General features: G+C 39.8%; 1 protein-coding gene across 1 annotated transcript in view; it reads right to left on the bottom strand.

The window, feature by feature from the left end:
• LOC126194677 (guanine nucleotide exchange factor DBS-like) overlaps positions 1–13,923 on the bottom strand; it is a 373,302-nt gene that overhangs the window by 31,643 nt on the left and 327,736 nt on the right. The window contains exons 18-19 of the mRNA XM_049932882.1: positions 11,069–11,272; positions 413–636 (exon numbers count right to left, since the gene is read on the bottom strand). Coding sequence (XP_049788839.1) covers positions 413–636; positions 11,069–11,272 — 428 coding nt within the window. The remainder of the gene's footprint in view (positions 1–412; positions 637–11,068; positions 11,273–13,923) is intronic.

Raw genomic sequence — 13,923 nt, forward strand, 5'->3', positions numbered from 1 at the left:
ATTAGAAGCCAACTGCATACTACTTGTCAGAGGTTATAATTTCAAGATGTTACAGCATAATAATATTGATCCTACTAGCAGGAACTTCAAAGTAAAATTTCTAACATGAAGTGTGTACTTACGACCCTCACAGAAATCAAAACAAGCAGCTTAGAGATCACTTTTACAAGCAGGAAAGTTATGGCAATGAGAATTTGTTGATACTACTGAACATTATTTGTTGTTGCAACCTCAAATATTTTCTAAATTAAGTCATACTTTTCTTCAAGAATGTAACAGCTTTTATACAAATTTTCAAATTTGGTTCACAATTGCCAAACCCCCAACAGAATTACTCTTAAAGCAGTTATCTGCAGTGTTAAAAACTATGCTGTAATTTGTAATTATGAAATTTTATAGAACTACTTTATACCTGTGAATAATTTTGCTTCCACCTGCCATAGAGTACTGCCTGATCTTTTCGCCCTTCAGTTCTGCTAACTGATCAAGTAGGACACTTTTTATCTTGCTCACCCATACTTCCTTCTGTTCTAAGGTTAAAGCTTGAATGGTGTGAACTTCCTGCCGCCCCTGCAGCCAAACTTCAAATTTACGGCCATCACCTTTCACAGACTCTGTTAACCCTATCTGAGACATCTGAAAGACATACAAACATACATAATTTTTGTGTAAAATAAATTACTGAAAACCTGTCATTCACTGTGCTCTATAGTGCCCACCACGATGAAGAACCTTCAAGGATGTGGAATGAGTCAAGATGTACATTAAAAAAAGTGAAACAGCTATTAGAGATAGCATTAATAATTAATTGTTATTAAACTACTATAAATTATTTGTTCTTATCAAGCTGAATTTAACATATTAAAGTGAGCAAGGAACACACTACTTCAAAAGTTGCTGTTATATTAAATAGCTGATGTTCATCTCTTACTGCTAATTTAATATCAGAAACCATATCCATATTGTCCATAGAACAAAAGTTATCTATGCGTAAAGGCCTTTCTACAAAGAGCACTGTTGTTTGTTCTGCAGGTAGCAGATTCTTGAATCTAAATAGTTATTTTGTAAAAGTGGCTAATAAGGTATGTTTTCATTTCTCTTCCACTCTAAATCCTACACAAGAAGGCTAAAAAACAAGGAAATTATTTTTGTGACTTTTGTTGTGGCTATATGAATCTTAATTCCATCAATATATTTTTTAAAATTATTATTAGCAACAAATACCACTAAGGAGCAAATTAATTGTGATATGAGCGCAGGAATTTATAAGTTTCACTATACCTGGGCCTACCTGGGGATTCAACTGCTAACTAATTACAATGATTGTTTTTGTTGTCTCAGCGTCAGTCAGTGAAGAAGATTTTACTATACAAAATAATAAATTGTGCGTTTTTGTTACATTTATTGTACAACTAATATCATAAATACAAAAACCTCAGACCGATGACCTCGCTGTCTGGTCTCCTTCCCCAAACAACCCAACCCAACAAAAACTTAATTCCAATAACTATTACTCAATTGCTAAACAATATGCAGATTTAAATCAATACTCACCAGAATGATCATGGAAAGTACGAAAATGAAACACATCTATTTATCCAAGAAGTTTACCACCGCCGTCAGATGAAGCACTTACTATTGCTTTCTGGCTGGAGACAGCAGTCATGTTTGGGTGATGTGTGTTTGCTTGTGTGATGTGTTCTTACTAAAGAAGGCTTAGCCTTGGCTGAAATCTCAATATGTTAAGATCTTTCCATTGTGCCTATCAACTCAATGTGTCACCTATATGGTAAGTAGTGATCTATCCTTTTAATACTAGTATTGATATTCCAACCTGGACTTACAATCACTTTCACATTTCATTTACTGAAGATTTTTTGCCTGATAACACTATGACTTGTGTATCGTGCTTAAAGGTACACCAGAGATCTGGCAAGAGACCGCTTCCACACAGGTATAACCACTTGCACAATGCCTCTCAGTTCCTAGCAGCAGCCTCCAAATGGCGTTCACAGATGCAGACAATTTTCTGCTTCCGTGCCATGTCTATATGCATGTCACACTCACCTCATCCACTGACAGTATGAAGAGCCATCATCAAAGAAAGGGCTGTCAACCGCGACTACATTGCTTTTGCCTTGTAGTGGTGAACATGGGAATTCTTTTGCTAACAGGCATAAAGTGTGATGCACCACGGACACTCAGAGAGTTATAATTCAGCCATCAGACAGTTCAGTTCAGTGCCTGCAGCCAGCTTAGTACAGTTCTCTGGAGACTATCTCCTGACTTAGCAGTTGCTATTTATGGAGTCATATGACAATCAAGAGTGTCTGCGATATTACCTTCAGTTACAGTTAGGACGTCAGAGACTGCCACGAGACTGTAAAGTTTTTTAGATTTCAGTGTATCAGGTTTAAGACATCGAGTGTCATGCACAAAACTGTACCAAAGTCAAGTTCCATTCTGTATCACACTCTTAATATACGTAATTTGTTATTTCTTACTGTATTACTATATTAATGTTATAGTGCTGCGGTTTCAAACAAGTATTAAATTAGGAAAAGTGCAATCAACCATCTTTATGTTTCTTTTTATTTATTCCTTTCTATGTCTCTCCTTTTTCACTACTCCCCCACCCCTCCCCCGCCCAACCTGCAGCACTTCACTGTCCACCATCTCCACCATACTATCCCTCCCCCTCCCTGCCCCAGCCTCCTACTTTCCCTCACCCAGTCGCCACTCCCATTATGCACTGCTGATGTTGCTCACAGTGTGGCTTCAGCTGCCAGATGCTGCAGACGTGTGTGTGTGTGGGGGGGGGGGGGGGGGGTCGGGCGCGCGCGCGCCAGCGTACGCATGAGGATGCACGCGCACATGCGGGGGGTGTCTATTCGCAGTGTAGCTTCAGTTGCCTGAGACTGCAGTCGTGTGTGTGAGTTGCATTTGTGTGAGTGTGTGTGTATGCGTATGAGTCTGTTGTTGACAAAGGCCATTGGGCAAACGCTTTAATGTGAAAATCTTTTTCTTTTTGTGCCTATCTGCGACTCAGCATCTCTGCTATATTGTGAGTAGCAGCTTTCCTTCTCATAATATTGAAAAATGTATAATTACGAAGCATGTAATCAGTCACCTTCATGGTATAGCAGGGAAACACTTTTCTGCTATTGTGGATGTTTCACCTGAATTAATAAAAGAAGTCAGTAACTACATTCACAATATTTTGGCTGTCAAGAAAAACTTTGAAGGCTATTCTCACTTTTTCACCAAGTCTCAACATTTCAGCAACAAGAAAAACTGGAAATTGTTTATTCAAATTTCATAAGTGAAAAACCACAGCATTCTCATCAATGTTGGGTAGCAAACAGAAAGGACAATACTGAGGAGGGGGACAATTTTTTTTGTTTTACTTACATCAGACTGCATGATTCTTTGCCTTGATTTTTGTGGAAACGCTATGTAGCTTTATTCCACAGTTGTTCCATTCCAGGATTGCTAATCCACATGCTTTTCAGGAAGACTCTGTGAATTTTGTAAACACTTCTGAGCATATTTTTCAGACATGGCCCAACCAGAATTTCTGCTACACAATTCTCAGCTTATTGCAATAACAGTCTGCAACCCATGAGCTCATAATGATGGCACACTTGGCCCAACTTGAAGAAATCAAGAACTACAGCCAACAACAATTACTGCAATTAAAGATGGCACACTCACACTTTTCAACATTCAATCGAAAAATGGAGTTCTGGAACAATTATGTCCAGCAACTGGAGAAACATTACCTCGTGCATCAAATATCAGATGACATGGAATGAAAATCATTTTTATCAGCACGCGCATAACCAACTGTATTTCAGCTTCTTCAGAAACTGTAACCTACTTGTGAACCAATGATCTCCCTTTTTCTGACACTAAAGAAATGTTTATGAAATATTGTAACTCGCAAGTTCATATTGCTGCTGGCAGACATAGATTTGTTTCAAAGTTTAAAGAAGTCAAATCAAAGCTATAAACAGTGGATAAGTCAATTACTGAGGCCTGACTCAAGAATATATATTTCATTGTGAAAATGATCAATGTATGTAAACTTATGCAGATTCACTAATTCACAGCATGCTTATCATGCACTCCCCCAGCAATAAATTAGAGGAGGACCTGGTTAGTCTAACAAACACGTCTTTAGAAGGCGGTCTGCCATTGATTTTGGTATACAAACAAACACATGTATCTACTGGTGCAATACTGTGCGACGATGTGTATTGATCATGCATCAATGGCTGGCACAGCCAAGTAACCTGTAGGGCCACCCCAGGAAACACAGGGCATGGACACTACTAGAACAAAACAGTCAGTAAACAAGTTTATAAATTGTAAATTACAATCTAGTTCACACTGTGGCATAAACCACAAAAGAGACAATAATTTCAATCACAATGCCTGTTGCAATTACTGTAAAAAAAAAAAAGACATAGGGTTGATGTGTGCTAAAAGAAGCAGAAGCAGAACTGATGGACAAAAACAACAGACACTCAAGCATACAGCAATGGTTAGTAGTAAAAAGTCAAGTACTGTTCATAATGAACATGTGCAAGTTCAGAAACCTTCATGAATGAAACGTCACATAAATGTCACCTTTGGTGGCAATAAAAAGTCATTAACTGTAACTCTTCAAACTGTAACTTTTCAAATTGACACATGGTTGTCAGTTTCAGTCATTCCACTCCAAACTTGACAGACTTTCACAGTTTGCTGTTCAGTTACAGCAATCAGGAGACACCAGTAAAAGGACAATTCTCAGCATATGTTGATGTATAGCAAATTATGAAACAGGCTAAATTTTTAGGTGTAAATTCAAATAAAGCAATGAATTTACTAGGGCTGGATCTCTTCAATGCTTTGAACTTCACCACTCGCGAGGAGGCACATAAAAGAGTGTCATTCCAAGTCAAAAGTTAAATCAGGCGTTGCAAAAATATGATGATTTTTTCCCCCAAAGCAACAAGAAGTATCATAGGTTACATGGCGACTCTACACTGAAGCTGGATGCAGTGCCAAAATTTTGCAAAGCATGCAACATTTCTTTTGCACTGAAAGATAATGTAAAGCAGGAACTTGACCGTTTTTAAGAGAGATTATCAAAACCATGAACACTAGCCAACAGGCAACACCAATCTTAGTTGTCAGAAGTCGAATGGCCCACTTTGCATCTGTGGAGATTTCATAGTAGTGGTTAGTTCTCAGTCTATTATTGAGTCACAATCTATTCCAACGCTGAAAGGATCAATGTCAAAACTAGCTATTGGTGTGTACTTTGCAAAGCTGGAGGTTAAAGAACTATGGTGATAAATACTCCATTTGGTCTCTACCATTATAAAAGGTTACCCTTCTCCATAGCAAGTGCGCCAAGTTCATTTCAGGGGTATTTAGAACATTTAATTCAGAAAGCTCCAAATGCTGTGAACTACCTTGATGATATTATTGCCTAAGGCACAAGTACAAAGAAGTCCTTAAAGAATTTGAAATTAGTTTTCAAAATTCTACAGGCAATGAATTTGAAGTGCAATGAAGACAAGTGTATGTTTTGTCAATGTGAAGTACAGTACTTAGAACACATACTGCCTGCATACGGCATCAAGTCAACATTGCAACACACTGACGCAATTAAACACCTTCCAGCTTCCAAGGATATCAAGCAGTTACGTTCTGTATTAGGACAAATAAATTACTATTGGAAATTTCTCCCTCATGTAGCTTCCATCAGTGGACCACTGCACAAGTTGTTACATTATGGCACCAAATGGAACTGGATCAGTGAATGCCAATGCGCATTTAACAAATTAAACTATTTGATTGACGATCCAAGCAAAATGCTCATGCTGTAGATGTCTCAGTCTATGGCATGAGCACTGTTCTGTCACACTGACATCATGGTTTCAAAAGTCCAATTGCATTCACTTTGAGGACTCTGACAATGGCATAAAGAAATTAACATCAGATCGAAAAAGAGGCTCCCATGATTATATTTCCAGCCCAGAAATTTCTTTATTACATTTAGGGATGTACTTTTGTGTACACAGACCACAAACCTTCATTGGCTATATTGGATAAAACAATTATGTTCCTACGCAAACTGCTCAATGTCTGTATTGCTGGGTGCTGCTTCTGTTCAATTGTAACTATGAAATTACTTTCAAGTCCACAGCACAACATGCAAACACAGATTGGGCTTCGTGTCTGCCAATAGGACAAGACAAAAAGTTTGAGTCTTCAGCTTATGTTTGTTTTCCAATGGATATCAGCTGCCAACACCCAATGGAAACTTTCCCAGGAAAACTCAAATTTAACTGACAAACTTGTATCTATAGATCCTGTTCTGCCTAACATGAAACACTGTATTCAAATGGAGTGGCCTAATGATAAGAAGTTACTTAATCAACTAGACATTATATCTTACTGGAATGTGAGGCTTGTACTAACAGTGTGCAACAGTGTCATTTTGGTTCATTCAGAATCAGGCAAGGCAAGACAAGAGTAGTTATTCCTACAGTTAATAGTTTTAAGGTACTACAGATGCTACATCAATGCCATTGGGGCATAGTTCATATCTACTGCACTGTCAGAGAGCAAATGGAAGAATAATGACACAAACTATTTTGGCTAGATACCATTTTTGTCAAAAATACCAGTCAGCTCTGCCTTGACTGTATTCTCCATGGCCAGAAGCCTCAGAACCTTTGTCATGTCTGCTTATTGATTTTGCAGGAGCGTTTCTCAGAAGCTACTGGCTCATCCTCATCGATGCTTTCTCCAAATTTCCAATTGTGAAACACATCATTGATATCTTCCACAAAGACTATTCAGGCTTTGTCTACGTCTCTGTCTAGTCTTCTCTATTAAAGGACTGCCAAAATCTATTGTCACTGACAATGGCACACAATTTCTTTTTAGGAATTTCAATTCTTTTGTAAAACCAACAGCATTTCACACTTCAGGACTACACCATTTCATTCTGAGGCCAATGTACTCCCTGAATGATTTGTACAAACTTTCAAGACACACACAATGAAGCTCTTTCAACAGTACAATAAAGACAATGTTTTATTGTCCTTTCTCTCTCAGTACAGAGCCAGTCGACATGATGCACAATTTGGAATGGAGGAACTCCGTGGGAGATCACGTTGAAAATTGATGTCAAGCATCCACATGCCAAGCCTCGACAACAGTTGAAACAAACTTTTCAACTGAGTTACTCAGTAATCATTTCAGATAAAAGTGTGGAAAAAGACATGGGAACCCAGCAGAGTCACAGAACAGCTCAGCAAAAGTTATGTTTAAATGTACAAATGCAATTGAAATACGCCATAAAAATAAAAAATCAGGCCACACTGCAGTGACACGCATACACGCAGTACTCCTATTTTACTTTATACAATCATAAGACCTATATGCAGCCAGCCTTCTGAGAGACCTTCTGACGCAGCCAGCAGCTGCCCCCACCAACACCGGGCCCCATACACATCCAGACTGTAATGAACCAATGGAAAATGGAAGTGGACATTGTGGCTCCCACATCAAACTAGTCTACAGATATCAACATGGCAAACACTCAACTAGACACCCTCTCACTATGATTTTGTACGGGATTGCCATGGTGCCATGACGGAATGTCAGGGGGACAAACAGACATGCACCAACCAAATACACATGCTGTCAAGCAAGGAAGCAGAGTGCTAATGAAGCCAGTTGGAAACACTTAGCCCTCACCAACATAGTCCTGCAAAAGCGTATCAGTCAAACCCAAATCTCCTTCAGTACCTTCTCTCCATCTGCAAGATTCTCCTGCTATGCAATTCCATTCTTCTTGGAACCCATAACACACACTGGAACTCTTGACCTGCAGGAACTTGAGCAACATGCAAGATGTCACCTCAAAAAGCTCTTCATCCTGCTCACTTCCTACTCCCACCTCGGAGTACCACTGTCTACCACCTCTACAACAACTTCCAAACCTTCTCCACGCCCCCTCATAGTGGACAAACCCTATCTCACAGACCTACTACACTTATCCCACCCTCCAAAACGCCCTCCCACCACCACACAGGATCTAGAACCTAAACAGACCTGCAACACGGTCATAAACCTTTCCTCCAGAAGCCTTAGCCCCACAGAAATATCAGTCTTTTCCAAAGGCCTCACCTCTTGCCCCACTCTCAAATTCAACAATGCAGGACTTGTTAAATACCTTCTCTCCTTCTCCCGGTGGAAACACTTTTTTGCTACCAGCCCTACCAATCAGACTCAACCAAAGCTCAATATTGAACCTTGCCTAACTAAGTCCACTCCTCCATCCAACCATGATCCACCACCACTGCCCCAAACCACCCCCTGTTAACTTTAAAAGGTTCTTAACCTCAAACCTTGCCTCACCATCATTCCCCAAATCCCTCAACATGCAGACTAACCTTATAACCACAGAAAGAACCGCATGCTTCCTAACATCCAGAATCCTAAACCCCTCACCTGGTTCAGATTCATTGGTGACATCTTTGCTATCTGGATCAAAGGTGAGGACACCCTACCCACATTCCTCCAGAACCTCAACAACTTCTCTCCCATTTGCTTCACCTGATCCTACTCAACATAACAAGCCACCTTCCTAGATGCTGACCGCCATGTCAAAGATGGCTACATCAGAACCTCTGTCCATATCAAACCTAATAACCACCAGCAATACCTCCGCTTTGACAGCTGCCATACCAAGAAGTCCCTTCCGTACAGCTTAGCCACCCATGGTCACCACATCTGCAATGACGAGCAGTCCCTCTCAAAATATACCGTGGGTCTCACTGAAGCCTTCACTGACCGTAATTATCCTCCCAACCTTGTACAAAAACAAATCTCCCGTGTATTTTCTTTCTAGTCTCCCACCACTTCCGAAAGCCCCACCGTCCGACCACAGAGGAGCGTTCTTCTTGTAACTCAGTACCACCCAGAACTGGAGCAACTGAATTACATTCTCCGCCAGGGTTTCGATTACCTCTCGTCATGCCCTGAAAATAGAAAATTGCCTGCCCACTATCCTTCCACCCCTCCCACAGTGGTACTCTGATGGCCACCAAACCTACAAAATATACTCGTCCATCCTTATACAACCCCGGCTCCCAATCCCTTACCTCATGGCTCATACCCCCGTAATAGACCTAGATGCAAGACCTGTCCCATACATCCTCCCACCACCACCTACTCCAGTCCGGTCACTAACATCACCTATCCCATTAAAGGCAGAGCTACCTGTGAAACCAGTGATGTGGTCTGCAAGCTAAGCAGCAACCGCTGTACTGCATTCTACGCAGGCATGACGACCAACAAGCTGTCTATCAGCGTGAATGGCCACAGACAAACAGAGGTCAAGAAACAAGTGGACCACCCTGTTGCTGAACAGGCTACCAAACATTATATCCTTCATTTCAATGACTGCTTCACAGCTTGTGCCATATGGTTCCTTCCCACCAACACCAGCTTTTCTGAATTGCGCAGGTGGGAACTTTCCCTGCAATACATCCTATGTTCCCATAACCATCCTGGCCTCAACCTTCATTAACCGCTGCCCTCACCCATCCAGCCCCTTCCCTGCTCCCAATCCAGCACTACACAGCCATCATTCCATCACCACACCCAGCCTTTATTTATTTATTTATTATTTATTTTATTACTTTATTTTTTTCTCTATGTTTCTTTTTATTTATACCTTTCTATGTCTCTCCTTTTCCACTACTCCCCAACCCCTCCCCCGCCCAACCTGCAGCACTTCACTGTCCACCATCCCCACCATACTATCCCTCCCCCTCCCTGCCCCAGCCTCCTACTTTCCCTCACCCAGTCGCCACTTCCATTATGCACTGCTGATGTTGCTCTCAGTGTGGCTTCAGCTGCCAGATGCTGCAGACGTGTGTGTGTGTGTGTATGTGTGTGTGTGTGTGTGTGTGTGTGTGTGTGTGTGTGTGTGTGGTGGGGCGCGCGCGCGGCAGCGTACGCATGAGGATGCACGCGCACATGCGGGGGGTGTCTATTCGCAGTGTGGCTTCAGTTGCCAGAGACTGTAGTCGTGTGTGAGTTGCATTTGTGTGAGTGTATGTGTATTCGTATGAGTCTATTGTTGACAAAGGCCATTGGGCAAACGTTTTAAGTGTGAAAATCTTTTTCTTTTTGTGCCTATCTGCTACTCAGCATCTCTGCTATATTGTGAGTAGCAGCTTTCCTTCTCATAATATTGAAAAATGTATAATTACCAAGCATGTAATCAGTCACCTTCAAGGGACTATAGCAGGGAAACACTTTCCTGATACTGAGGATGTTTGGGCTGAATTAAAAGTAGTAGCATTCAGTTACTATGGTCACAACAATGACCTTGAATCCCTAATAGGAATGTTACTGTGTTAAATAAGCCAAAGCTAAACAGCAACAATTATTGATGTCCTCAAGCAGCACTACAGAATATTGATATTTCCTAATGTCATTTACTGTCCGCACTACTAGGTTTTGTAATTCCAGATCCAATGTCATTACAAGGCAATGATAAACCTTTCCCGCATAATATTAACTAATGTGTAAGGACAAGGACTAAACAAGGGTTTTCCCATATGGAGCCACTCCTCCTCATCTTTTGTTGTTCTACAACAATATGATATTGGCTCATATGCATCTATTGTATGCACAGTGTGACTTAGCACTTTGGACAGGGGTGTTGCAAGTGATTCCTGCCTTTCACAGGGCAGTCAGCACATAAAACAAACGTGCATCGGAGTTTCAATAAAAACACAGACAACGCACTGATGTAATAATCACTTAAATACTTTCATATAACAAAACCACAAATCTTGTTGCTCCAAATTACAAAATACTAGTCTACAATGAACTGTGAACAGTACTGTTTGCTTACTAAAGTTGACACCTAGCAGAAGTCAATCTTAGCTGACTTCTGTTGACACTGCCACACAAGACTTCCTCTGGGACAAGGCACCTAATTATATTTTGCATATGGTAGAAGTATTGTACAAACATTCATTACCTTCAAATATCGTTTGAAATGATATTCTGCTTTATTCTGGCCTTCTTTGGTAATCTTTTTACAGAAAAGCATAGCCTTCTGATATAAGAAGATGTGTCTCTGCATAGGTTTGAGGCGTAGTTCTCGTAGCCTGTCTTTCTTGCTTTCTGTCCATACAGAGAATGAGCCCTGCATTAGTAACTCTCCTTGGTCACTCAAATCCCCCTGCAACAAAAAATAATGACATACAACAGAATCCACAAAACATAACATGTTATATTATTGTTACACAGTTTGAACGATACCAGTCTACTGGAGAAGCAGCACCTTTGGATATAAATACTATTTGCATGATAACCATGGCCAACTACATTCTTACATGCAACTACTTCTCTGTTGAAAGTATGAATAAAAAATAAATGCACAGCATTGTCACGGGCACAAAACATGAAACCATATTATACCAGCTTTTGTTAAATTGTCTTGAGGAATTCTTACAAGCCACTCATAAAACTAAATAACTCACCATGTTCAGTTTCACTTATGACATCTTTACGGTCATGATCCATGTTAAGGGCATCCTGTCATTATTCCAACAGAACCTCAACACCTCTTGCTTAATTTGTTTTATTTGGTCCTCCTTTACTCAGTGAGCAACCTTAGTCGATGTTAATCATCTCACTAGTGGCTACATAAGAGCCTTCATTTACATTCAAGCTACCAGTTACCTGAAATACCTTTTATTGTGACAACTAGCACCCGTTTCAAATTAGCAAGTACTTCCCATTCAATAAAGTCTGGACACTCACAAGTATCACATCTCTAGGGTGACAAGCAGCCCCTCTCCCAGTATGCTGAAGAACTACACATCTAGAACAGCATGGGCAATGTGGAGGTTTGTTAGCTTGAAAGCAGGGCTTTGTCTAGAAGGAAAGAAATGTTTCATCTTTACTACATGCCTATCCACCAGTCCACTATTCAGTACCTCCTCTATTTAGTGACTAGCGATCTATCATATATAATCAAAAGTATGGTGTACACCCCCAAGTAATGAAAAATTGACCACTAGACGTCAAAAGTGATGGATCTACCACTATAATAAGGAGGTGGGGAGTATTGTGCTGTCAGTAGAGAAGCAATAATAGCAGAATGGATAGGTCAGGAGAGTTTAGTGGCTTTGAACTTGGACAGCTCATGGGATATCACCTGCGTAACATATCCATCAGTGACATTTCTACCCTTCTAAAGCTGCCCACGTCAACTGTTGGTGATGGAACTGTGAAGTGGAAGCATGACAAAACAATAACAGTTAAATCAAGAACAGGCAGAACTCATGCACCGACGAACAGGGACAATTATTTTATTTATTTATTTTATTTTATTTATCCATCCGTTGACAATAAATATTGTATGGATGTTGTCAAGCCATTTCAAAGAAACGGGCACAAAAAATATATACGTAAAAAAGTACAAAACAAAATAATACAATGAGGTTAATAATAATACAATGAAAGTAATATAGCCTATATACATCCCTGCTTGTTATCTTAAATGCATAGTCTGTTTTTCATAAGGCTTTAGTTTTGTCCTCCATAAACGGCAAGTCCTTATATACACAACACTGCTTAAGTATATATTTACATCACACAACAGCTGTCCTTTAAGTATGTAAATGTAATGAATGATTAGGTAATGAATGATTAGGTACATATTGAGTATTTTCCATTTTGCCTTTATAAATATCAGAAAAAATTTATTGATCTACATAGTCATTTACACAATAAAAACATTGTTCTACTAGAAATTTTTTAAAGTCTGTTTTAAATTTGTTATCATCTTCTAACTGCCTGATGTTGACTGGCAGTGCATTGTACAGTTTTGCACCGATATGGCTCACATGCCTTTGTGTATTCGTTCTTTTTGTTCACTGAGTATGGAGTGCTGTGCTATTACGGGTATTGTAGTTATGAAAGTCGGCATTTGTCTGAAAATCTGCAATGTGGGTCCTGACATACAATACACATTTGTATATGTATAATGATGGTATAGTAAGTATTCTAAGCTTTTTGAATATGGGTTTGCAGTGTGTCTGTGAGTTATTATTCGGATGGCCCTCTTCTGCAACAAAAAAATTTGTTTTAGGCGCCCTGTTGTGGAACCCCAAAATATTATTCCGTATGTGGCAAGAGATTGAAAATACCCGAAATATGCCAGCCATTCTGGCACCCTCTGAGGTACAAACATTTGCAATAATTCTGAGAGCAAAACAGGCTGAATTAAGTTTCTGTGCAAGTTTTATTACGTGGTGATTAAAATTTAAGTTTTCATCCACATGGATCCCCAGCAATTTTGTGGATGTCACTCTGTCTAAGGCTTTGTCACCCCACACCAGATCGAGATTTACATTTTGACATATTTTCCCAAACTGCATATAATTTGTTTTATATACATTCAATGTCAACCTGTTTGCATCGAGCCAAGAGTGGATGTAATTTAGTACTTTATCAGCAGTTGTTGGTAGCAATTGCTTTGGTGCACTTATTATCACACTAGTATCATCTGCAAATATTATTGCTTTGGCTGCATCATCTGAGGTGTGAAAATCATTTATATAGACAAGAAACAATATGGGCCCTAGGATGCTGCCTTGTGGTACTCCTATTTCTACATTTTTTGCCTCTGATACTGAATTTATTTTGTGGTTGGAGTAAGTTGATGTCAGTCCTACAACCTGTGTTCTGTTTTTTAGGTATGATTCAAACCATTTTTTTCCTATCCCATGTATACCCAACGATTCCAATTTTTCTAAGAGAAAGTCCTGGTTCACAGTGTCAAAAGCTTTGGAGAGGTCTAAATTTACTCCTACTACACTATAA

This window comes from Schistocerca nitens, chromosome 1 (genome assembly GCF_023898315.1).
Source record: "Schistocerca nitens isolate TAMUIC-IGC-003100 chromosome 1, iqSchNite1.1, whole genome shotgun sequence".
NCBI lineage: Eukaryota > Metazoa > Arthropoda > Insecta > Orthoptera > Acrididae > Schistocerca > Schistocerca nitens.